Source organism: Camelus bactrianus, chromosome 7 (genome assembly GCF_048773025.1).
Source record: "Camelus bactrianus isolate YW-2024 breed Bactrian camel chromosome 7, ASM4877302v1, whole genome shotgun sequence".
Lineage (NCBI taxonomy): Eukaryota > Metazoa > Chordata > Mammalia > Artiodactyla > Camelidae > Camelus > Camelus bactrianus.
Genome location: NC_133545.1, coordinates 9,937,066 through 9,964,468, shown reverse-complemented (window position 1 = coordinate 9,964,468; position 27,403 = coordinate 9,937,066). Strand labels below are relative to the sequence as shown.

The following is a 27,403-nucleotide window of genomic DNA, read 5'->3' as shown; positions in this document are numbered from 1 at the left end:
TTTAGACATTCACTTCTACATATGTTAAATATGGATCTAGTGTTTTTTCCATGTCGTGGCCTTTTATTAAATAATCTATTCCTTATTTGATCATTTAAAATAACTTTCATGTACATTAAGTTTACATATGTATGGGTCTGTCTTTGAACTCTGTCCTTTTCTGTTTGTTCATTTGATCTTGTACCATGCAATTCTGTTGTTCTCCTTTTAAAAATTGAAGTATAGTTGACATATAATAGCATATCAGTTTCAAATGTAAAACATAGTGGTTTAACATTTATATACATTAAGAATTGATCACCACAAGTCTAGTAACCATTTGTCACCAAGCAAAGCTATATTTCCTATGCTGTACATCACAGTCCATGATTAATTTTTTTTATAACTAGAAGTTTATAACTCTTATTTTGCCCAACCTCCCACCCCTCTTCCAATCTCTGGTTTGTTCTCTTTATCTAAAGATATATTTCTATTTTGTTTTGTCAGTTGGTTTGTTTTATTTTTTAGATTCTGCATATAAGTAAAATCACACAGTATTTGTCTTTCTCTGTCTGATTTATTTCACTCTTTTTTTCCCATTCTTTTTTATAGTTGAGTAATATTCCATTGTGTATATACATACATACCACGTCTTCTTTCTTTCCTTATCTATCTATAGAGCCTTCGGTTGCTGCCTTATCTTGACTACTGTAAATAATGCTGCACTGAAAAGCACTCCTGTAGTACATATATCTTTTTGAATTGGTGTCTTTGTTTTCTTCAGAAAAACACCCTGGAGTGGAATTACTAGATTGTGTAGTAGTTCTATTTTTCATTTTTTGAGGAACTTCCATACTGTTTTCCATAGTGGCTGCACCAATTTACATTCTTACCAACTGTCTACAAGGGTTCCCTTTTCTCTGCATCCTTGCCAACACTTATTTGTTGGCTTTTTAATAATAGCATTCTAACAGGTGTGAGGTGATAACCTCATTACGATTTCGATTTGCATTTCCCTGAATGATTAGTGATGTTGAGCATCTTTTCGTGTAGTTTCTGTTGGCCATCTGTATGTCTTCTTGAAAAAACATCTATTCAGATCCCCTGCCCATTTTTAATAGAATGATTTGTTTTTTGACATTGAGTGTGTGGTTTCTTTATATATTTTGAATATTAACGCCTTATGGAATATACCATTTGCAAATATTTTCTCCCATTCAGTAGGTTGTCTTTTCATCTTGTTGGTGAGTTCTTTCACTGTGCAAAAATTTTTGAGTTTGATGTAGTCCCATTTGTTTATTTTTGCTTTTGTTTCCTTTGCCTGAGGAGACAGATACAAAAATAATAATGCTCAGATCAGTGTAAAAGAGTGTACTGCCTATGTTTTCTCATAGAGTTCTATGGTTTCAGGTCTTATAATAAAATATTTAATCAATTTAGAGTTTACTTTTCTATATGGCGTAGAAAGTGGTCCAGTTTCATTCTTTTGCATGTAGTTCTCCAGTTTTCCCAACACCATTTATGGAAGAGACCATGTGTTCCCCAGTGTATATTCTTGCCTCTTTTCTCATAGATAAACTGACTATAGGTGTGTGGGTTTATTTCTGAGCTTTCTATTCTGTTCCATTGATGTATGTATCTGTTTTTGTGCCAACATCATACTATTTTGATTACTATAGTTTTGTAATATAGTTTGAAATCAGGGAGCATAATACCTCCAGCTTTGTTCTTCTTTATTAAGATTGCTTTGACTGTTTAGAGTCTTTTGTGGTTCCATACAAGTCTGAGGATTATTCCTGTTCTGGAAAGATGCCATTGATATTTTGATAGGGATTGCATTGAACATGTAGATTGTTTTTGGTAGTATAGATATCTTAACAATATTAATTCTTCTAATCCATGAACACAGCATATGTTTCCATTTATTTGTGTCATCTTCAATTTCTTTCATCAGTGTCTTATAGTTTTTCAAGTACAGGTTTTTCACCTCATTTGTTAAATTTATTCCTAGATACTTTATTCTTTTTGATGCAATTGTACATGGGATTGTTTTTAAATTTATATTTCTCATAGTTCCTTATTAGTGTATAGAAATGCCACTGGTTTCTGTATATTGATTTTTATCCTACAACTTTACTGAATTCATTTATTAGCTCTAACAGCTACATAGTGGAATCTAAAAGATTTTTTATATATAGTGTCATGTCATCTCTCTCTCTCTCTTTTTTTTTTTTTTTTTTTGGGGGGTCTGACTGCTGTAGCTAGGACTTCTAACACTATGTTGAGTAGAAGTGACAAGAGTGGGCGTCTTGTATTATTCCTTATCTTAGAGAAAAAGCTTTTAGTATTGAATATTATGTTGGCTGTGGGTTTGTCATATTTGGCTTTTATTATGTTGTGATATGGTTCGTTTACAGTCAGCTCTTTATAGAGTGATGTATTCCATACATTTTTTTTGAGTAATTTTTTAAAGTTCCCTGAAAAGTTCACCTGAAATTTTCATTAGGCTTGCATTGAATTTGTAGATTCATTTTAGAGCACTGAGATCTTTATGCTATTAAATTGCCCCATCCAAATCATGAGATGTATTTATAGTTATTCAGATAATCTTTAATGTCCTACTTGAATTTTTCATATTTTCTCCGTATTTGTTTAACAAGCATTAATTAAATATCTATTATATGTTAGACATTCTTCTGGATGTTTTGGATACAACAGTGAAAAGCAGATAGAAATACACACCTTCATGGAGATTACATTCTATGTAAGGGAAATAGACAGCAAATATAGAAAATAAGTAATGATATAGTATGTCATATGGTGTTGATTACCCTGGGAAAAATAAAATGGGAAAAGTAGGTAAAGAGCATAGGAAGGACTGAAAGTTTTGGCAGACAGCACCATAGAATTCATGTGTACTCTCTGCTGAGAAATTCCTAAATACTTTATAATTCCTAAATACTTGATAGCTATTCTATTTTTAATATTCATTTATTTATTTATGTTATTGAAATACAGTTTATTTTATTTTCCTAGTTAGAAATTTCTGGTGTACAGAAGTGCTATTGATTTCTATAAGATGGTCTTGTGTCTGGTTCTCGCCTAATAAATCTAATATACTGTTGAAAATGTTCCTAGAGATATAGTCATATCTGTGAATAGTGATAGTTTTCCTTACACTCTTTTGTACATCTTAATCTGTTTTCTTTTCTTGTATCATAGTCTCGAACCTCTAATATCATGTCAAACAGTGGATATAAAGCTGGCATCCTTTCTTGTCCCTGATCTAAAGAAAGGAATCTACAGATTCTCCGTTAAGTATACTATGCTCTGTAGATTTAAGAGTGTTTAACATGTACTACGTTAAGTTTTTAAGACTGAAGTGTAATCAAGTAAGGGAGTACTAACTCTAGTGTAGATCAAAGCATAAAGTAACTACAGTTAGAGCTGTGGTATCGACACAGAAAAAGACATGCATCAATAAATCAAAATATGACCCCCAAAGAAAACTTTATATATGGAAATTCAGCATATCATAATTAATTTCAAATTGGTTTAGGAAAATATGTTCTACTAATAAATGATATTGGGACAAATGACTATATTAACAGGAAAAAGAAATGTCACCTTTCCTATTATACGCCATAAAAGATTAATTACTAATATCCGAAGGTGAAAAATGAATCTTACAAATGAGTTTGTTTGTTCCCTTTTAAAACCATACTGAATAAGAAATGGCAATAAGTCCACAAAGCAAAAAGAACAATAAGTAAGAACAAAGTATTTTGTAAGAAATGCCAGCAACATTTTGGAATCTAGAGAGCAAGCCCCCCCACCCCCCACCACCCCTTCTCTTATCTTTTCAAGGTCCAGCTAACTTAGGCTACACTTCCCCTTTCAATGCCAATGCTCACATAGGTAGTATTTCTCAGGCAGGTTGCTTATTCTGCTTAGAAAGTGGTTCTCAAACCACTGGCTGGAAGATGCTATTGTTACCAGCTCCCAGAATAAGCCCTTTTCTGGGGCAATGTCAGGTAGCTGAGCAGAGGATGAGAGCAACCTGGTCACTCTCACATAGACAAGGCACACAGTGGAAATCTCCCCTCCTACTCTTGGGGAAGGGGAATGGGAAATAGAGGTACTATTGCACAATTCTTAACATCCTCACTAGAGGTTTTCCACAGAGAATGGTTGTACTTTTATTTAAGATTCTGAACAGTGAAAATCCTTAAGTACAAACCAGGGTATGGAAGTTCGTCTTCCTTAAAGTGAAGGGAAGGGTGAAAATTCTAAGGCTACAGGATGTCATGGTAGAATTCCAAGCCTGGAGAGCAGCCAAATAATATTTGTCTAGGGACTCACATAAGAAAAGTCTCCCTGCCCCATGCTCAGATTAGACAATGTACCACAGAGCAGCCCAGTGATCCCCTGAGCTGCGTGGCCCAGGGGCTGTTGCTCAAATGAATGTGGAGATAGATGAATTGGAACGAAGGAGTTGCAATTTAATCTTCATGGTCATAAACTTGGGTAAAAATTCCCATCATCCAAAGGAGTGATCACTGAACACTCAGACATACCTCCCCTGAGAAATCAAAGTTTGGTGAGCTCCTTCCCGTGCTCCAGGGGCAAGGAGACAAAACTCTGATTTGCGAAGTTGAAATGTAGGTTAAGGTGTTAGATGCAGAAGTGACCAGACAGAGGGGGAGGGAAAATAAAAGAAATGTAATAAACAAAAAATAATTGGCCCCTTGAGATTTTATCACTAAAGTTAGAAAGTTACCTATTCCAATTGCACTTGCTTCAAATTCCACAACTTTCCCAGCCCTGCCATCTTTTCAAGGCACACAGTGGGCTCCTCCATTCTCCAGAGGTGAGTCAGGCATTTTCCATCTTTCTTCAGCACTTTTTTAGAAACATAAACTGTGACACCAGTTTCCTGTGAAACCAGTTTCCATGGCCTCTCCTGTATTCTTCATGCCTAAGCATATGGTGGCTTGATATAGTTGTCCTCTAGTAGAAATTTATTCTTAAAAATATGTTCTGGCTATTCAAACTTTGTTTGTGAGCATACAGCCAAGTAGATTTGAGAAGAAGTTTGTGAACAGCTTGAGCATGAGTGAGTGTGTTGATGTGTGGGTCCAAGGTGGGACACCATGGAAAACATTCCTACAACGGTAGGAAGAACTCCTGGTTCTTTTCTCCACCTGGGTAATAATTTTGGCTTACCTACATAGCCACTCAACATTTTATGTCTGCTTTTGGTGTGTTTGCCAAGTGACCTGGAAACGCAGCCCATCTTTTATGTTAGTGTGATAGTAACCATTTACACAAACAGTGGGGGATACGTTGGTACTATTTATAAGCACTTACCACTACAGAGAATAGATTCCAAGTTCTCCCTGGGAGACGGCTCAGAAGGGGCAGATCTTCCCAACCCGATAAGACTCACACCCTCAGTCCAGGACACTTCGTCATGCCTCACCTCTTGTTTGTTAGGGATATTCTTTTTGGCTAGACTAGTTTTGTTAACCTTAAGTTCAAATCTTCTTTTGAAAGCTGATTTTTAAAAATTGGCCCTTGATTTATCCATTTCTGATATTAGATCATTTTTGTTTCCTTATTTTTCATGACCAGACTTCTTAATTTTTTCTTAGAAAAGGAAGAAACGGCTCCTGCCATGGATCCACTATAAGATGTGTGTTCATCACCATATCAGACACGAAGCAGAAGCATGATCACCTTCTCAAGTTTATAAGAGGGGCCAGTTAGTTGTGCACTGCAAGAAGAGAGTTCCAGATGGGGGAGGTGTCCTGTGTTTCTTCTAATGTTGCTGATGTGGCTTGAAGGCCAGTCTTCAACTTCACAGGTGAGTGGGAGGGGCCAACTCTGGTCCACCATGGGCTCAAAATGGGATCAAAAGTAGGAACTCAATCAGTCCTCTTGATATATCTCCTGATTTTCATGTTAGGTGAATCCACAGCTTTTTTAAAATGGCTGTTGCTATGCTATACACAGGGTCATGCTATAAATAGGAGCAGCTTGATGGCTGTGCCCCAGGCTATCAGATAATCCTGTTTACCTGCTGACCCTCCACTGCCTGTCCCTTAACCTCTTTTTCCCATCTGTAAAAATAGAGATAACAAGCCGAAGTTCAGTATTGTTGTAAAGATTAATAGTAATATTATATTACATTAGTGTATATATGAAGTATGTAGTATGATGCTTGGTGCAAGTAAATGTTCAGCAAATAAAGTGTTTATAACAACTCTATATAAAATTAAGTGTAATTGTGATTTTATTTCTTCTCTTGCCATTCTTCCCACCTCAGTGAATGTTTGCACTCTTGCTGGGCAAAAGTATTTCAGGGGCTTGTTTGTTTTCTTCCTGTCATCTACCTCCAAAATAATAGACAAGACTGAGAAAGAGGTTCTAAAACTGAAACTGACCATTCAGTGATTCACAGGGCAATTGACTTGGTTTATGAGAGACAATTTTACAAATAAATAGGCTTTACTTTGACATTACAGATCACTTTTTAAAATAATATTAAACATATTTTATTTAAAAATTACTTGCAAGTAATGTGTCACTTGGAAATACACTTGCCTGACTTACTGAGCAATACCAACATGGCTTTAAGCACAAATACTCCTTTTTTTAAAATATGTATTTGAAGATAGCCAGAAAAACACCCTTTGTTTTATTGTTGTTTGATTGATTTTTAAAAACTGACATTTCTTCCTGGTTATAGAAGTGTAAACAATGCAAATGAACCCATAATTAGTCACCACCTTCACATCCACACCAACTATGTGCATATACATACCTGCTGGTAAACCTGGAAGAGCTGCTGTATGACAGTTACATTTGATCCCTGGCAGTCAGGACTGAGCTTGCCATGTAGGACCGATCACTGGTATTCCTTTAAAGAGCAAGTCACAGTAGAAACACTTCTTGGAAATAGTTCACCCCACTTTGGTATGTCTTAGGTTTTCTCTGTGATTTACATAGTTGTTTAGTTTAATTAAATCCTAATACCAAGCATGAAGCACAAAATAACTATTAATTTCTTCTATTTCTATATTAGCAATTTTGAAATATATATACGTATATACGTGTATACACACACACAAATACACATACAGTTGACCCTTAACGTGGTTTTGAGCTGCATGGGTCCACTAATATGCACATTTTTTTCAGTGGTAAATAGTACAACACTACGTGGTTCGCGGTTTGTTGAATCTGTGGTTGCAGAACTGCAGATATGGAGGGCCAACTGTAAGTTAAATATGAGGATTTTCAACTGCATGGAGGGTCACTACTGCTAACGACCATGTTGTTCAAGGGTCAGCTGTATATGTGTGTGTGTGTGTGTGGTGTGGGTGTGGGTGTGGGTGGGTGGATGTGCACACGTGCATATGATGGCTGTCTATAGCCATCATAATATTAGGCAGGAAGGAGAAAATTTAAAAAAAAACAAACACTTCCATGTGGAGGAAATATAGTTAAAATATTTAGATGTAAAAATGACATCCCTAGATGAAGTAGTTATAATGAATTTTCCATAAACTCCCTTGCCTGTCCCAATGGACCTGACGACTGCCTCTGTCCAAATATTCTGAAAACTCTAAGTGTACCTACTCATATATTGGAAGAAAGTGGTTGGATGGGGAAGGATGGATGGGCCTTACATTTAGCTGTATTTTGTAGTGTGTTCTCTTTAGCTATTGGCACATCTGTAAAAAGCACTGGAATGCCAGAAGTACATTTACATAAGGATAGGAAAGCAAAGTAGACATTATCACAGCCCACATTTTTATCAGGACTTTCATGACTAGGAAAATTTCCAAACAGTGTAATGACAGTATTCTTTATTCTAATGTAAAATGTAGCAGAACAAAAAGAAATTGATGTACAAATAAATATAATGCAAAACAAAATTACAAAGAAGAGAATACACAATAATGAAGACTAGGCTATTCATTTGTAGCCATGAGGCTGTATAAGCTGTTAATTTTGAACACGCTAGAAAAAACATCATTCTTGATTATAAACTACCTATTTGTCATCAAGATTTTGATTTTTTAATCTTTTCATAGTGAAGAATATTGCCCGTATCTTTAAATAGTGTGCATTTCTTTGCCAATGGTGCAGCTGAGTACCTTGTTCCAGTCGATTTTGGTGTAAGTGACCGAAAGCTTCCAGTGCAAGGCCTTGAATGTGGTATCTGACATTTTGATCATTTCTACTAATTTCTGTGTGATATTCAATTTCTGAAAAGCTCTGCTTTTAGTAAATTCTTAACATTTTGAACTTACTCAAAACAATACTAATTCCAGAATATTTAATGACCAACCGTATGATAAACTATAATTTTAAGTCCTCCAACCATCTGTGTTATAAGTGGTGTGATCTCTAACAATCTTTCTAAAAGTTTTTTTGGATGAAACTGGAAACTTTCAATGGATATAATTGTAATCTGCTGTCCATCTATAGTTATAGCATGAATAGGGCAGAAGACATTGGGATAATGATCTCTCGTGTGGAGCCTTCACATGCTGCCACAGGGCTGTTACAGACACCTCAAGCTCCCGTCTGTACGATTTCATTATGGGTCGCTTTTTCTTTCTTTAGGTGAGCAAACATAAAAGAGATTTTGGTTTTGGCTGAACAACTCTGACTGCCTCTGTCGTCATGTTCTGTAATTAAGACCTGATTTTCTATCCTCCTACCTTCACTGGTGAGGACTGATCACTGCTTTATTGGGAATTGAATGAGTTGTCCCTTCCTTGAGAAAACATTGTTGTTAAGTAATAACCTACCATCATTAAACACTTTATTAAATTCCCCTTGGGGGACATGAGATACATTTTAGCAGCTATGTATGCCTTCTCTTTATTCAACATCTGATTCTTCAAGTCAGCCATCTTGGGTTGACCTTGCCCAGCTGGGCCACTGGTGTGACATAGGTGTAGTGGAGTTCTTCCACCTGACACTCAAAATAAAAGGGCAAATTACAGAAAATAAATTCAAAGTAACTTAGCAATTAAAAGTATGAAAATATTACTTAAAACATTCAGGATTTCACGGATACATTCCACTGAGGAGAGGTGAGTTGGGTTGTGTCTGAGATAGCTAGAGAAGAAACACAGTAAACAAAAAGAAGTTAAATGATACTGAACATCATGCAGAATTCAGAAGTGTATCTTTCATGTGGGCTTAAAACTTTCTAACCAGAAAGACAGGAATTCTCTCAATAATTACTAAATTCAGTAGGATTTTAAGTCTAAATACTTCATTAATTTCCTTCCTCCATCTAAAGGCAGATGTGTAGGAGAAGAAATTATATTCCAATAAACTGAATTTCAAGAAGGTAACTTCTTTTCTCCTTGATTTGCAGCTGCACAGCTGGGTCCCACTGTGTCCTTCATCCATGGATATGTTCAAGCAACGTTTGGATGATGATTTGGCTGAGACATTCTAGGAGAACTTTAAGGTCAGGTGGGTAGGCTCTCCACGTGGTCTGAAAACCACCTTCCAATCCCGAGTTTCCATGATTTGTTATTTTGACATCTTTAGTTTGTTCCTCAGAAACTCATGGGCCAGGGGAATAAAACGCAGACAGGGGTGAATGAGTTCATTCTGCTAGGGCTTTCCAGTGACTGGGGGACTCAGGTCTTCCTCTTCGTCTTGATCGTGGCCATGTACTTGGTGACTATTGTGGGAAATTTCCTCATTCTTCTTCTGATCAGGCTGGACAGCAGGCTTCATACCCCCATGTATTTCTTCCTTAGTGTTTTATCTTTGGTGGACCTTTGTTATACAAACAGTTTTGCCCCACAAATGTTGGCCCACCTGCTTTCAGTCCAGAAGTCCATCCCATTCATGAGTTGTGTGCTCCAGCTCTACATATCCCTGGCATTGGGTGGATCTGAGTTCTTCCTGCTGGGAGCCATGGCCTATGACCGCTATGTGGCCGTGTGCCACCCGCTGTGCTACACAGTCATCATGCACGGAGGGCTGTGCCTGGGGCTGGCTGCCGGCTGCTTGGTGGCTGGTTTTGTGAATTCGCTGATGGAAACAATCATTACCTTCCGGCTTCCCCTGTGTCACAATGTTATTAATCACTTTGCCTGTGAGATCTTAGCAGTTCTACGGCTAGCCTGTGTGGACATCTCCTTCAACAAGGTCATGGTGGCCGTCTCAGGATTCCTGCTGATCATGCTTCCCTTTTCCCTGGTTCTGTTCTCCTACGGTCGTATAGTTGCTGCCGTTCTGCACATTCGTTCTTCTCAGGGACGTAGCAAAGCCTTTGGGACGTGCGCCTCCCACCTCACTGTGGTTTGTATGTGCTTTGGGGCTACCATTTTCACCTACCTGAGGCCACGGTCAGCATCCTCAGTGGAAGAGGAGAAGACGGTTGCTTTAGTCTATGCTGTGGTGGCTCCTATGTTGAACCCCTTGATTTACAGCTTGAGGAATAAGGAAGTTATGGCTGCTCTCCATAAGGTTTTAGAGAAATTCAGAGGCAGGGGGTAAAGTAAGAACTTCTTGTTATCTATCATCAAAATCAAAAAGGACATCAGAGAAGTGAACATGGGACTGCCACACTCACACCAAAGAAGACTGTTAATGGTTAGATCCTGGCTTTCAAATGAAGCATTCCTTCACAGGATTAATGGATTTCCTTACACAGGCCGACACTAGATGATTTACATGTCAGTGATTCATGAGAGGGACTCTTTTTAGGTCATCTTCTCCCAGGTAACCATAGTATTTAGACTTCATCTGCCCATTTTAAAATTTCATTAGTGTATCAGTGTTTAAAGGAATGATCCATGGCTTCATCAAGCGCACCTGGTTTGTGGAATGAATAGACAGATGAATTGCACCAATCAGGTCTACTTACACTTTGTGGAAAAGAATGGAGAATGTCTGATCTTCTTTCTACATGACAATACTCCAGTTATTTGTAGAATAGTCTTATTTCCTCTGGGATAATCACAAATGGTTTTTTCCAACTCTTTCCTAAATAAAATCAGTTTTGGAACTTCCAGTACCCTGTGTGCCTTGATCTAGACTGTGATGTGATGTCCTGAAATAAATGATGTAAAACCCAGTATTTGTTCAGACCATTACGTTGGATCTCATTTGCTTTTAAGATGCAAAATCTGTGGCTTCATTGCAGTCTTTTTATTGTGGTCACATATACACTATGTAACATAAAATTTGCAATTTTAAGTGTACAGTTCACTGGTGTTAATTACATTCACATTGTTGTGCAAACATTGCCACTATCTATTTTCAAAATAATTCATCACCATAGTCTTTTATTTGACTAATTTCCCAACACCTGTTTCCTATAAAATGGTTACTAAGTCTTTACACTCACTGTACTCTTTTTTTAAACTTAAATAAAGGTATGTATATTTTGTTCTGCTAATTATTATTGATTTTCACACCTCCCGCCAATCTGCCAAGATTATTTTGAATTTTGATTCCAGTTCACTCCATTTGTTTACTTTGTCTTTTGGTTTCATAGATACAATAAGCAGAAAAATTTATAAAAATAAATCCCAAATAGTACATCTCAATTATATATCACTGAGAACTTGGTAAAAATAAATCCATGATGTTTTATAGTTGGAATCATTTAGTCTTCAGCCTTTTCAGACTGGCTTCTTTCACTTAATAATGTACATTTAAGTTTCCTTCATGTCTTTTCATGGCTTAATCATTTCTTTTTGGAACTGAATAATATCCTGTTGTCTGCATATACCACAGACATTTACCCATTCACCTACTGAAGGACATCTTATTTGCTTCTAAGTTTTGGTAATCCAGATAAAGCTGCCTGTAAACATCTTTGTGCAGGTTTTGTGTGGACATATTTTTGACTCCTCTGAGTAAATACCAAATAGCAGGATTGCTGGATCGTATGATAAAAGTTTGTTTTGTTTTGTAGGAAACCACTAAACTGCCTTCCAAAGTGGCTGTACCATCCTGCATTCCCACCATCAGTGAATGAGAGTTTCTATTGCCCCGTATTTCACCAGCATGCGGTGTTGTCAGTACTTTTAGATTTTGGCCATTCTAATAGGTGCATAGTGGTATTTTACTGTTAATTGCATTTCCTGAAGACACGTGATATGGTGCATCTTTTCATATGTTTATTTGCCATCTCTATGTCTTCTTTGATGAGGTGTCTCTCAAGATCTTTAGGCCATTTTTTAATCAGCTTGTTTGTTTTCTTATTGTTGATTTTTAAAAGTTACTTGTATATTTTAGAAAACAATTCTTTACCCAATGTATCTTTTGTAAAAATTGTCTCCCAGCCTGTGGCTTGTCTTTTCATTCTCTTGACGTCATTCACTTTCAAGTGCTGACAGAAAACCATGTTTACATATGCAAGAACTCAAAATTATTACCCATTCATCCTTCACTAAGACTATAGCAAATAAAACAAAAAACGTGAAAACTTTAGACAACAAAAGATGCTTAAAATAAAGGATTGGGGAGGGCATGAAACTGAAGTTGTGATAGGACAGGCAATGAACTAAAACCTTCTAAGTGTAAAATTGAGTTTTAAAAGCTCTAAATTTCTGTATGTTGAAAGTGAAGAAACAAAGGCCAGTGTGGTGAGTACAAAATGATGCCGTTGCCCCCACAGGGGATAAGGACTTGGATAGAGCCCAGTGTCTAGAAACAGGTCTTAATTAGCTCTGATTAACCACTTTCCCTTTAGAGACTATCCCAAGTAATTCTTCATGCTTCACAAACTTGTTTATCTGAGGCTTGGCAGGAAGTCCACACTCTACAGCTTGTCCTTCATCATCTGGGCTTTTATCTTAATTTGCTCTAAATGTCTGAACAAAATGCAAATCTCCTCTGATACCACAGCCATTCCCAGTTGTCCCCTGAAACTTGTGCTCCATTATCACAAAGTGCTCCTTATTCTGAGTGTCTTTTTTGAATGTATTCTTCTCTTTCTTGCTCTAACTTCAACCCGACTATTCACTGAGAGTGCTGATGCCCATCAGCCCTCTCAAACACAGACTCATTTTCTCTAATGCTGGGTAGGAAGATGAAGAGGGTATCTTTCCCGATCTTCTGCCTCTTCCAGACCAAAGCTCTTTTTATTTTTCCCTAACCGACTCCAGTTCCTTTGAAGCATATGCTGTCAGACTATCGCACCACCATCCCCTCTTTTTCCCTTCATTTACCATCCACCCTCCTTGTTTTACACTGGCCTAGTACTAATTCTGTCATACCTGTGAGAATATCTGCATTGATGCAAAAGGTCCATTCAGTATCCTGTCATCTCAGTTACTTGACTTTTTATTTCTTTCCAGTCTTTGTCCTCTGACCCACTGCAGTCACCTGCTTCTGTGATTATACCTTAAACGCCGCCTCATACTCCATTGTCAATATTTGCACTCCCTTTAATGTCTCCGCGTCAAGTACCCCACTCTCTGATCATTTGTTCCTATTTCTATTTTTCTAGTTCACACCATAGAGTATAACTTGTAAAATATTTGGCCCCACTTCTTTCCCAGCGTAGGTTCCATGTCCACTTGTATGATCATTCTTTATATACACTATGATTGTCTCAAGGACATTGTATTTGCAGTTAACTCTCCTCTTCTACGTCCTGAAGTGCATTACCCATGGAGCTAAAGAAGCTTAAACTTCAGGGCTCCTTACTTGCATGGGGTCCTCCAAGGTACATGGGTGTGTGTGTGTGTGTTTAAGTTATATTTACCTTATGAAAATTTTCACAATTAGGAACTTTAATTGCAATTGGTTCAACTAATGTCATTTTTCATTCTTATTTTCCATCTTTCATACTTTACCTAGTGGTAGATGGTACCAATGTGGTTATGAACATTTTGGAACTCCAGCTACGGGAAACTTGAGTTGAGGTACTGAATTCAATTCCTAAGGCTGCCATGGCTAAGTACCACAAACTAGGTGGCTTAAAACTACAGAAATTTATCTTATCACAGTTCTGGAGTCTAGAAGTTCAAAATCAAGCTGTCAGTAGGGCCATGTTCCTTCTGCAGCTCCCAGGAAAGAATCCTTCCTTATCTCTTCCAGGTGCTGGTGGCCCCAGGTATTCTTTGGCTTGTGTCGGCACACTTGCAATCTCTGCTTAGTTCTGTCTTCTCCACGTGGCTCCTGGTGTCTTCCCTTCTTATAAAGGCACCTGTCATTGAGTCTAGGGCCCACTTTAAATCCAGAATAATTTCATCTCAAAATCTGAGCTGATTACATTTACAAAGACCCTACTTCCAAATAAAGTCACATTCTGAGGTTTTGGGTGGACATGTGTTTTGGGGGACACTAATCAAACCAGTACATGTGCACTTAGTTTGGATTCCATAGGATATTTTAATGTTATTCTCAGTCACTCCAATTTATAGTTAAATTGCTAGTCACGCAGGTTGGCTTTCAGAAATGGCTTTCAGGAATACTGCTACTACCCATCGTGCTGACTCACCGAGTGTCATTTTTGGAGACAGGAGTTAGTCTGTGGAAAGTTCTTCCGACTCTTACTGCTGACTTGAAAAGAGATTTAACTAATAAGCAATAGGTGTAAAATGAAATAATTAAGATAACATAAAAAGGCAGAGAGGCAGAAAAGAGAAACAAAGAACAAATTAGACAAAATGGAAAGCAAATAGAAACATGATAGATTTAAATGCAAGTGTATCCATAATAACACTTAATGAAAATGGTCGAGGCATAATAATTAAAAGACATCATGTAGAATAAAACAGAAAGACTCAGCTATCTGCTCTCTACAATTGATCCGCTTTAAATATGAAGACATAGATGGATTTAAAAGTGAAAAGATGAAAAAAGCATGCCATGCAATATTAAAGTTAGGAAGCTAAAGTAACTATATTACTATCAAATGAAGTGATCAGCATAGTAAAGAATATTACAAGGTAAATTGTAGGACATTATATAATAATAAGGATATTGGTTAGTCAAGAAAACTTTAAACATTCTGGTAATCTAATAACAGAACTACAGATACATAAAAAGTAGGCAAATTCACCATTATTATTGGAGATGTTAACATCATTCTCCGGTATTTGACAGATCAAGTAGACAAAAACCAGTAAAGATAAAGCAAACTTGAATCAATCTGTCCTAAATGACACCCCATTCAACAATAGAAGAATATAAATATCAACACATGTAAAATAATTGAAATCATACAGAGCATTTTCTTCAAACATAATGGAATTAAATCAGAAGCAAGTAACAGAAACACGTCTGGAAAATCCCCCAAGATGTTGTCAATTAAACCCCATTTTTCTAAATAACCCATAAATCAAAAAGGAAATTAGAAATTTGGCGTGCAGGCCATTACCTTTACCTGGTGCATATTGCTAGCCAGAAATAGCAACCTGGACCTTATCCTCAAAGCATTTTGGTGGTTTCAACCTCTCTCTGGCAGCCACCCGAAGGACAGACACGCAGGCTTGCCTTTGTTTTGCCACCTCAGAGTATTCTCAGGGCTGGGATGGCTTTCCAGATGGCATTTACCAAAAGTATTTAAAGGCAAAAGTATCAGCTGCAGCAGCTTGACACTAGAGATAACAGTTGAGACCCCCAACAGACAGACTGAAAAGGTTGGGAAGGAAGAGGCTGGAAAAAGACATACAGGGTGAATAAGAGCTTTTAAAACCTCAGGTACATACAAAGGAATTGAGAAGGCTTCACACATACTCGGGGCTGGACTCATGCTTAGAGAAAGCCAGAGAAGACCCAATGATTTCACCTCTAGGTAACCTTCAGGCTCTATACAATAGGAAGTGAGGGCTAAAACAGAGTTGTAAACATCCTGGGTAACTGTTGAAAGTATGCCCCAAACAGAACTAAATATCCATTCAATGGTGAATAGATAACAGTGGTAACATCTGTATACTGGAATACCACTCAGCAATAAAAAAAAAAAATGAACTGTCCTTTACAATTAAAAAACCTGGACATAACACAACAGATACAGGAAAACTCTGGGGAAAAAGGGAGGGACCAACCAAAGGACCTCAGGACCAGAGAAACAACATGACAGACAATGGAATTCCCTGGGTTTCCTTGTTGCTTCCCACATGCCCTGGACAGGGATCTGCAGAATTCTCCAACCTGGAAATGCCAACAAGTATAAACAGACAGCTCCAAGAAAAGCCTGTGTATCTTTTTTTTTTTTTTTTCTGATAAGGGGCATGTATTCACAACATACAACCTGAAACTGCCAACAAGTATAAACAGACAGCTCCAAGAAAAGCCTGTGTATCTTTTTTTTTTTTTTTCTGATAAGGGGCATGTATTCACAACATACAACCTGAAACTGCCAACAAGTATAAACAGACAGCTCCAAGAAAAGCCTGTGTATCTTTTTTTTTTTTTTTCTGATAAGGGGCATGTATTCACAACATACAACCTGAAACTGCCAACAAGTATAAACAGACAGCTCCAAGAAAAGCCTGTGTATCTTTTTTTTTTTTTCTTCTGATAAGGGGCATGTATTCACAACATACAACCTGGAACTGCCAACAAGTGTAAACAGACAGCTCCAAGAAAAGCCTGTGTATCTTTTTTTTTTTCTGATAAGGGGCATGTATTCACAACATACAAAGGATTCATACAACTCAATAATAAAAAGACAAGTAGTCTAATTTAAAATGGGCGATTTAAATAGACATTTCTCCAAAATATACAAATAACCAGTAAACACATGAAAAAATGTTCAACATAACTAATTATCGGGGAAATGCCAATGAAAACCACAATAAGATATGCTTCACAGCCATCAGAATGACGAGCATCAGAGTCAGGTGATAACAAGCATTGGCTACAGAAAATGTGAACAGTGCAGCCGTCGTGGAAAACGGCCTGGTAATTCCTCACACAATTTTTTTTTTTTAATTTTTGATTGAGTTATAGTCATTTTACAACGTTGTGTCAAATTCCAGTGCAGAGCACCATTTTTCAGTTATACATGAACATATATATATTCATTGTCACATTTTTTCACTGTGAGCTACCATAAGATCTTGTATAAAGCCTGTGCATCTGAATTCTAGGATAAGATAGTGCAAGCAAGTTGTAGAATATAGCCAGTTTGTATCTGCTGAACATCTCCAACCTCTTTGAAATGATTTGTATGAAATTTGGACCCTAAGCCTCCTGCATAAGGAACCACAGGCACAGTAATGCATAGAACCCACCCACAATAGATGAGCATTCCCTGTCTTTGGACAAGTACGCTCCTCCTTTTCAGTCTCCCTTGCACACTGCCACCACAACAGGTGACCAGAGCCCGGGTAGCACAAATACTGCTTGGTGGATGCTCTGTCATTGTTTGTTTTCATTAGTGACCACCACATCATGGTAGATTGAAAACCCATTTTGGGAAATTGTGGATGACATCAAATGCTACATTTTACAGGATGTCAGAGTTTTCCCAGAATTTTGAGACAAATAGGGGGCAGAGATTTAGAAGAAGTGCTTTATTTTTTATTTGTTGCAGTTTGGTTTTCCTACTTCAGCCCTAGAAGAGACCCTATATTAAAGGCTGCTTAATTACCATAAACACATGTGGTGAACTGAATTGCTAATGGCTGCCCCATAACTCTATTGACCGTTGCATGAAATCCCAATGAATTTGACGGCTTTTCTTTCTGTGAGGGCTACTTAACAGTTCAGCAGGTCACAGAGAAGTGATGTTTCGTAAACCGGAGTTTTGTCCCAGGACGTAAAATATTGGTCAAGTGGTTCCCATGGGCAGCTGCAAAGTAGTGGTGACCACATCACGACAAAGTTGGCACACAACTATGGCACTAGCGTTTAAAACACCAACTTTTATTTAAAAATTCATTAAGTGTAGCGATAGGCTTACTTTCAATATTAGTACCTCCCTTGGAGCACTGATATGATTGTCCTGTTTTCAAGTAACTGAAGATTGAATAATTGAAAGTCTCTAAATAAATTTAAAAGTAGTAATTTTTTCTCTTCATGTTTCAACAAAGAATAAATTCCAATGTGATTATCTTCAAAGTGTGCAGCCATAAGTGGGCGTTCCCGCCTATGGAACTAATATTGTATAAAATAAGTAAGACTGCCACAAATGGGCAAATAGAAATGGCTCATGGCTCCCGCGAGAGACCAAAGTGCCATCGTCAAAGGGCTTTTCTCGTGGGTGTCTGCAGAGCTGTAGGGCAGGTCTTGAAACCGTATAAAACGCTCAGAATCCAGAGGTCTTCACACCTTGGAGTGCCTAAGACCACTGCAGCTTCTGCCAGGAAGGCAATGGGTGCTCTGGCCCCGGGATGCTGGGAGAGCCTTCCTGGTGCCACATCAGGCACAGATGTGGTCCTAGGGCCTAGGGCTCCCCTCTCATCTATTCCTGGCTGTCAGTTTGGAAGCAGTTGGGTAATCTGTGCCGATTCACACTTTGTGCACTTAGACAGTGAGTTCCTCGCATCTATTCAATACCTGAATCTTTCTTTTCTACTTCTTCCTATTTTAGAATCAGTGAAGAATTTCTTTTCACATTCGGCTCCATCGGAGGCTGCTGAGTCAAGGTAAGTGTCCCTGCTCAGAGCATCCCCTTCTAACTATGCAGTCAGCTCTGTTTCAGGTTCATATGACACAGCAAAGTTTACATCCTAAACATTTAATTCTGTTGTCATGCTTCCCACTTTTACCCATTCTCAATTCCCAGCGATTAATCAGGGTGACGGTCTCATCTTCTAAAATCTAAGTACAGCCAGATGTGCCCTGATCAGAGAGAACACATCCCCTCTACTACTTTTGAGGAGCATCTCTTGGTGTTGGCTCAGAAATAAGCACCCCAGATTCTGATCCCAAGCTGCAGGTCCCTACCATGCCTTCTGACATCCTCATGCTGCAGGCTGTGGCATCTTCCCCGCAGTTCATTTGTGATAGTGGTTACAGAAACTGCTGTTGTCTTGATGGGGAAGGAGGGTATGCTGTTTTATCAAGTATTAATTACTGGGAACCTACGCTTGTGTAGAATGCAGACAGAATTGAAGGAAAGTAATACAAAGCAGGCTCAAGAATGGAGAGAAGCTAAGATACCTGATTCTAGATCAATGGCAAAACTCTGCTATTAGGGGTAACAAATTTGAATACACTGTGGTGAAGTAGAAATTATTATGAGTGAAAAGGTCTACAAATTTTCTGGTAAAATAATACATTGACAATACATGTGGTCAGTTCCTCCTATTCGTATGTAATAGTTAGTGCCTGTGCACTCTTCATTTTGCTGATGGAAAACAGGGGAATTTTTTGTTGTTATTGAGCTTCTTCTGGGAGTGCAGTTACCTGTGCAGCTTGTGAACAGGTATGTCTGAACGTGTTCATCTTTGTTTCTTTAACAAACATTGTAACTGGGGTAATTTTTCTCTTCTTTGTGTGTGTCTTTAAGTGCCTGCTGTAAGTGTGTTGTCTTTAACTCATCTCTCAATCTCTGACTTGGCAGCCCCGACCCATCCAAATCCATACTCCCACATCCAAAGCCAGGGTAAAATATGAGGATGTTTTCAGCTGCCAAGAAATATTCCATGATTATAGTGATTATTTATTGTCTGTAATATAGACTCATTCTTAAATGACTTAATATTCCCCATAAAGGTCTCCATGATCTGATTCTTGACATTATTTTATTTCTCTGTCTCTGTCTCTCTCTGCATCCCTGCCCCCTGCTCTCTCTGTCTCACACCTTTCCTACCCATTCATTCACTAGTAATCTGTCCATTCACACAGTCAATAGGTCTTAACGAGTTGCTTCCTTGAAAATGTCAGGCTGTTTCACACTTCCATGTATTTGTTTACTCTAATTCGTCTGCCTAAAATGTTTCGTCCTCTCACTTACTTCTACTGTAAGACTCAGTCCAATGAGTATCTCTTCTCTGACGCATTTACCAAGCATTTCTATATGTTCATTTTACCTGTGTAATTGAATATGTTTCTGTGTCATATTGGTATTTCTTTAAATTTGGACTCATCTCTAATAGCCTGTGCTGATACTGAAATTTCAGTAGGATTAAAGAGCATTTCCTAATATCATCAGGCATCTTAAATATAAAAGAAGCGGTGTGAGTGCAAAGTCTGGTAGTCCTCAACTGGATGTGAGACAGCCTAGTGGTTAAGGCCATGCCTTTGCAGCCAGACAGACTTCAGCTTTCCTGTAATTCTGATTTCTCATTTCTAACTTGGAAGTGTTACTTAATGTGACATTTATTAGAATAACAATACCTCATTTGTATTGTTTTGTGGATTAAATGGAATATCGGTTTGAAAATTACTCAGCAAAGAACTTCCAGGACCTAGTAAGTGCTTAATATATTATCATTAGAGAATGCTGTGGACCAATTGCTCGGGCTTTATGTTAAAACTAATTAAAACAAAGCCCTACCAAATTCTTGCCCATTGCCTTCTTGTCAACTCTGAGGAAAATGTCTGTAAACATCCCAAGTTTTCTCCATCATAGCAGAAGGCACCAGTTCCATATAATAAGCCATACATCTGAGGTCCCTCCTTGATTTCTCTCTTCCTCACCTGTTTACCTTTAAAGATTCTTCCATCAGTTACCTTTAAAGATTCTTCTATGTTTGGAACTTCTACAGTAGTGCAGATGCTGTAGTGAACACCTGCAGAGTTCTACTGACAAGTAGGCAAATGCTTAGGAAGGAAAAATGTGTCTTACAGGCTTCTAAAACTGCCCTGCATGTAGTCACAGGTGGCTATTAGGAACCTGAAATGTGGCTAGTCCCAACTGAGATGTGCTGCTTAAGTGTGAAATGCATGCTGGATTTCAAAGACTTAATGTGAGGAGAGAATGTGAAATACCTCATTGATTTTTTTTATGTTGATTGCATGTTGAAATACAATATTTTGGGTATACTGGGTTAAGTAGACTATGTTATTAAAATTAAGTTCACCTGTTAAAAAAAAAGATTCTTCTAAAATGTTTCTGAAATGCACCCACTCCTCTGAAACCACGCTCTTCAAGGTTACCACCACCTTCTCTGAGTAGCCCCCGTCAACCTCACAACCCCCCTCTTGCTTTCATAGAGTCTTTTGAACAACAGTGTTATCTTTCCACAGCATAACTCATACCGTGCCCCTATTCCGCTTTAAACCTTTCACTTGCTTCTCATTATATTTAGACCACTCTTCAGATCCCCTATGATGACCGATGGGGTCTTGCACATTCTGGCCCTGCCAACCTTTCCCACCTGTTCCTCAAGCATCACAGCACAGCAGTGTTGGCTCATCTCAGTGCAGCTCTCTCCCTCCTCAGCTCTTCAAAGGGCTGGGCCCTGGCATCCTTCTCTGCCTAAATGTCAACCTCCTCCAGAGGTCAGGGGGGCCTTCCCCGATCACACCAGTATCACGTTCTGTTTTTTAACCTTCATAGAAAACATCTGAGATTTTATTATATATTTCTTTTTGTTTGCTTATTTTAAAAAATCTCTTCTCAGAGACTCTCACCCCCACCCCCAAGGATTTGAATCTCCCTGAGAGGAAGCTCATGTCTGTCTGCTCGCCCCACAGCCGTGGCTTTCCTTGCTCCTGTTAGCCCAACCCTGCCTGTTGTGCAGAGTTTATATAAAATTTTACTTACATTGTTTCATCTGGGTTTTGATCCACATTGATATAAGCTAAATAAATATTAATATTCACATTTGCAGAAGAGGAAATTGGGTTTCAGGGAGCATAAGATTTCAAGGTCATATATACAAGATTCTATGGAATTTGACACAACATTGTCAAATGACTATAACTCAATAAAAAAATGTTAAAAAAAAAAAGACTTCAAGGTCATAGAGCAATTTATGGGCAAACCTGGTACTTGACTGAAGTCCAGGCTTTTCATACGGAAAAGCCTAACTCTCTCCCTGTCCCACCTCCCCACGCACCTCCCAGACAATGCAGTTGCACTCTGTCTGCACTCTACACACAGTAGAGGGAAAATGGAACGGTATGTGAAGGATAAATGAACTGTAAGGCAAAGCTTCCAGAGCTCTGGGTGGAGGCCAGGAAAGCCATTGCATCCTTTTGAATTGGCAGTGGTAACATGGAACGTGGAGCTTTGATCATGTTTAACTTGGATGTGGTTATGGAGGGCAGGTAGGTGTTTAGACTTAGACTTGAATGTGATTCCGGCCCAGCTACCAGTGGGAATGTGGTAAGTTACATAATACTGCTCTAAAACTCAGTTTCTTCATCACTAAGATGGGTATAATAACATGTATAAAGAGGCTATGTGGGAATCAAATCACATTCTGTGCATAATACACCCAGTGTATGATCTAACCTATGATATATTATTTAAAAATGGTATCCACCACTGTTATTACTAGTCAGAGAAGGCAAAAGATGGAGGATTCTAACTGGACCATCGAATCTGACCAAGTGATTTTTTTCCTCCAGGAGAGCTAAGCCCTGTGTCTCCAATATGGAGGTGGAGAACCAGACACGGGTCACCAAGTTCATTCTGGTGGGGTTCCCTGGGAGCAGGGGTGTGCGTGCAGCAGTGTTCCTCATGTTCCTTGTGGCCTATATTCTGACAGTGGCTGAAAACATGATCATCATCCTGTTGGTGCAGCAGAACCGGCCACTGCACAAGCCTATGTACTTCTTCCTGGCCAACCTGTCTTTCTTGGAGACCTGGTACATCTCTGTGACTGTACCCAAGTTGCTGTTCAGTTTTTGGTCTGCGAGCAACAGCATCTCCTTCGCTCACTGTATGATACAACTTTACTTCTTCATTGCACTCATGTGCACAGAATGTGTGCTCCTGGCTGCCATGGCCTACGACCGTTACGTGGCCATCTGCCGCCCACTCCACTACCCCACCGTTATGAGCCATGGGCTCTGCTTCCGCCTGGCTCTTGGTTCCTGGGCCACAGGCTTTGGCATCTCCTTGGCTAAGATCTGCTTCATCTCTCGCCTCAGCTTTTGTGGCCCCAATGTCATCAATCACTTCTTCTGCGACATCTCTCCAGTACTTAACCTCTCCTGCACAGACATGTCCATGGCTGAGTTGGTGGACTTTGTCCTGGCACTGGTCATCTTCCTCTTCCCCCTCTCTATCACTGTCCTGTCCTACGGGTGCATTCTGGCCACTGTCCTATGCATGCCCACGGGAAAGCAGAGGGCCTTCTCTACTTGTGCCTCCCACCTCGTGGTGGTCACCATCTTCTATTCAGCTACTATTTTCATGTATGCCCGGCCTCGAGCCATCCATGCCTTCAACATGAACAAAGTGATTTCTGTCTTCTATGCCATTGTCACTCCTGCTCTCAACCCGTTCATTTATTGCCTGAGGAACCGAGAGGTCAAAGAGGCTCTGAAGAAACTGGCCTATTGCCAGGCCATCCGACCTGACTAGTGTGTTACCACTGATTAGGAAAAAGTGATTTGACTTGGTGCCCGCTCTTCCATCCTCCATTCTTTCTCCTTTAATGCCTCAGCTGGATTTCGCTCGTGTTAATGCGACATCACCACATCCACACCAGCCACAGTCTCTTGGTTGACTTGATCAAATGCTCTAAGGGCACATGCCCCTTGAATAGAGAATTCTCTTCGGCTGTGATCTAAGATGGGGTAAATTCCGGAGTTAAGTGGGAGAGAGAGATGGCAGCGTGCATGTTAGCTGTGTTAGGATCTAGCAAAGCACTGAAGCCTGTGGGGAAGCAGATCTGTTGATGGCTTCCCGACTTCTCGGCTTCCTGACCAAGACAGAGGGAGCAGCTTCTTTAACAGTCCTGCTCTGGATGTTATGCTGGGAGTCGATCTTGCCAGCAGAGACTAGACTGTTTGTCTAGGCCTTTCAATACTTTCTGAAGTACCCAGTTCTCTGTATTAAATACTTTTTGGCTTCAAGTAGCTGGAGTGCTTTCTGTTATCTGTAAGTGAACTGTACCTTTTACAATTACATTTTGTCTTCTTGTGTAACTTATACAGTTGGTTTGTATTGAATTTCATATTTCCCTTCCAGATGTCACAATGTTTGTTTGTATCCTCTCATGGATGAGCACAAAATAGATGATAATATATAAATACCATCAAATATATTACTTGCTGAAGGAGACTTGCCCGCATCAGTCCTCTTTTCTTCCGATCTCAGTGTCCTCTCATTCCTCTGAAGTTTTTTTGTTTTTTGTTTTAAGCTCCCCTGACCTTTACTCCCTCATCTCATATACTATATAACTGGCTCAGTTTTAGGGATTGGCAGGTTTCCATCCTATACCACAGCGACTCTCAACTCTCCTAATTATTTATCTGACACCTTTCCCATGTGCACCTTACCTTTTTGAGAAATGTGCCCACACACCTGCAGAAGGGTCCATAGATATGCCCACTCTTGGTTCATAGTTTTGACCGTGGCAAAGGGAGCTATACTTTAAGCTATATTCCCTATAACATGCTAATGTCAGTAGGAACTTAAATCTTCCATTAGAACAGTTTAAAAATAGAGTGGCTTTTAGCATTTGCATCCTCTTTCTCAAACAATACCTTCAAAAATGTTGTCTCTTTCTTTTGAAGTAAGAGGCATTGGGTAGGATTCTTTGCTACATTTTACAATCTTCCAGAACAGAAGGAAGTAAATAATGTATAATCATTGACAGTGGGGAGCAGAGGTCAAAAGCTCAGGTCTGCTCACCCTGATCCCTGGGTCCTTTCTTTGCTCATGGGATCTCCCCAGAGAGAAAACAAGCCGAATGTGGAAGCTAATTGTGCAGGGATGCGGTTGGAATCACCAATTACTGTATCTGGAGAACTGTTAATAAAATAAAAAAGGACAAATGTGAAGTATAGCCCTCAGGAAAGAAAAGAAACCAAAGTAAAATAGAAGCCTACCTCACTTTAGAGAAGAAGAAATACACAAAAGGACACGCTTCTCATCATGGAAATGAATGTTTGCTCCTGGAACATATTTTGGTCCCTTGATGTAATAATGAGGTGATTATAAAGGTATTTCTATTTAAAATCCAAATATATAAAGAAAAGTGATGATTTTCTCAGATAATTCAGATGAATCAAAACATAATGGTATAGTCACATAGGGCTATGAAATGTGTGCACCGGAAAACAGGCAAAAACAGTCTTAGCAGGAATCAGTAAATGAGGGGTGAAAACCGGCTGGTTGCTGATGATCTGAGTTTTAGTCCCAGATACAGTTTTACCATGTGAGCTGGGACAAACCGTCTAAACTCTCTGAAACCTGATTCCTCATGTGTAAAATAGGAATAACAATGCGTGCTCTGCCTTCTTTACACGATGGTCGTGAGGATCACCGGACCTGTTTGTTGAAGCTCTGGACCAGAGTGAGATCTAAGCAAGCTGAAGCTGGTTCGGGCTTACGTGGGGGAGCTAGTCGGGAAGACTGCTCTCCAGACCTGTCTGAAATCATCCCCCCACTGGCTGGGCTTCACGTGCATAAGCTAGGAGACTGCAAATATGAGGGGATGTTTGCTTCTTTGTTTTTCCTCTTAAGTGTCTGGGTGAGGGAGAAGGTGGAAGAAGAATGTCTTTGTAAATTCTGTTGCGTTTCAAAGAGCAGATGGGAATCAGTAATGACGCCTTGACTCCTTTGTGAGAAGAGTACATAAATGCGTGGTCTCAGCACACCAAGGGGAACGGATCAGACCGAGGTAGGCATCAGCCTCAGCAGAGAGAAGATGATTTACAGCAGTGTAATGGATAAAGGCACATGGAAGAGAGCTATTTGTAAGGTGAGATGCGTAAAGCAAGTTACAAATTTTGTGCCAGACTGCTTGGGTTTAGGTAACCGTAATGTAAACTCTGGTGGTCACGTTTAATGGTTTACCCTGGGACCAACCCCTCAGGATTTAGTTATCACTAACCAAACCCATAAGGAAGTTTATCAAATAAAATAAAAATATTAATTACACATGAAGTATATTTTTAAGTGGCCATATTAATTGATTAATGTAGCTAATATTTACTGAGTACTTACAATGTATTAGGCACTATTTTAAGTGGTAGGGATACAATAATAACAAAACACAAAACCTTGTCACCCTCATAGATCAAAACAGGTAGCAGACAATATATTTGTTCATACATGATACATACATGTGCACATACATACATACATACATACATACATACATGATGTAGTGGGTTGAATGATGGGTCCCAAAAAGATGTATCCACCTCCTCAATTTGGAACTTGTGATTGTGAACTTATCTGGAAAAAAGGGTCTTTGAAATGTCATTAAGTTAAGGACCTAGAAATAAGATCATCCTGGATTATCTGAGTGGGCCCTAAATCCAATGGTGTATTCCTTTAAGAGAGAGAAGGGGGGAAGGCAGAGGAGAAGGCAGTGTGGAGAGAGATGGAGGTGGAGACTGCAGGGATGTGGCCACAAGCCGAAGAATGCTTGGAGCCACCAGAAACTGGAAAAGGCAAGGAAAGATTCTGCCCGAGAGCCTTCAAAGAGGCACCGTCCCGCTCGACACTTTGATTTTAGACTTTCGACACCCAGAATTGTAAGAAAATAAATCTATGGTTTCAAGCTATCAACTCTGTTGTAACTTGTTACAGTAACCCTAGGAAACAAACACCTTTCAGGTGGTAATAGTGCTACGGGGGAGCATGGAAGAGCAACAGGGAGTGATGGTGGGGATCTGACACTTTAGATAGGAGGTCACAGAAACCCTCACTGAGAAAGTGATGTTGGAGCAAATATGTAGAGAGGCTGGGGGAGCAAGACATGTGGCTTCTTGGGCAAAGATCATTCCAGACAGAAGAAACTGGGATTTCTGAAAGCAAGAAAAGGGAGCAATCTGAGCTTGGTTGCGCAAAACAGTAAATATCTACTACACTACTCCATTTTGGTTGCCTAAAACCCCCATGTACCTTATTTCCTAAAATAAACTTTCTAAAATGCTCAGGCCTACCAAAAAAAAAAAAAAAAAAAATCCTTCCCCATCACTGCCCTCTGAATGAAGACCAACCCATTCTCAGGGGCACTACATCGAGCTCCCAGTCCAGCATGGCCAGGTAAGAAGCAATCCTCTCTGTATGTGAAGGTGTAGTTTTGTTTTTTTTTTTTAATATTTCAAACTTAGAAAAAGACAAAATGACAATTTCTTGATTTTTTGATATTATGCCAGAGCTTTTTCTAATAAGCCTGCTTGATCCTAATGTGACATTCTTGGGGAGTGTTGCCGTGTGTCTAACCAAGAATTTACAAAAGACAAAGGTGCAGAGTTCAGAGCCCTATGTGCTTATCAGTGAACCTGCAGACGTTGACAAGATGTTATGATTCTGCAGTCTCATTAGAGAAGCTGAACCAGGGCTGATGTGGTTTACTGGACTGTGAAAAGTTCACCAGGTTTGTAT

General features: G+C 39.1%; 3 protein-coding genes across 3 annotated transcripts in view; all 3 read left to right on the top strand.

Annotated features, from left to right (window-relative positions):
• Positions 1 to 5,815: 5,815 nt before the first annotated feature.
• Positions 5,816 to 27,403, top strand: part of LOC105071588 (olfactory receptor 2A2-like) — a 92,819-nt gene continuing 71,231 nt past the window's right edge. Inside the window, exons 1-3 of the mRNA XM_045516007.2 lie at positions 5,816 to 5,845; positions 9,383 to 9,483; positions 18,527 to 18,581. The gene's annotated coding sequence lies outside the window, so the exon portion shown is untranslated. The remainder of the gene's footprint in view (positions 5,846 to 9,382; positions 9,484 to 18,526; positions 18,582 to 27,403) is intronic.
• On the top strand, positions 9,474 to 11,411 carry LOC105071681 (olfactory receptor-like protein OLF3). Its single transcript, XM_074366869.1, has one exon. It carries the CDS (start codon positions 9,580 to 9,582, stop codon positions 10,519 to 10,521), a length of 942 nt encoding a protein of 313 aa, XP_074222970.1. The 5' UTR covers positions 9,474 to 9,579; the 3' UTR covers positions 10,522 to 11,411.
• On the top strand, positions 22,484 to 23,419 carry OR6B1 (olfactory receptor family 6 subfamily B member 1). The gene has a single exon (XM_010954441.2). The coding sequence runs from the start codon at positions 22,484 to 22,486 to the stop codon at positions 23,417 to 23,419; it is 936 nt and encodes a 311-aa protein (XP_010952743.1).

Bases quoted from the DNA above. Each gene is read 5' to 3' on its own strand.
- OR6B1 (XM_010954441.2), top strand. From the start codon at position 22,484: ATGGAGGTGGAGAACCAGACACGGGTCACCAAGTTCATTCTGGTGGGG.
- LOC105071681 (XM_074366869.1), top strand. From the start codon at position 9,580: ATGGGCCAGGGGAATAAAACGCAGACAGGGGTGAATGAGTTCATTCTG.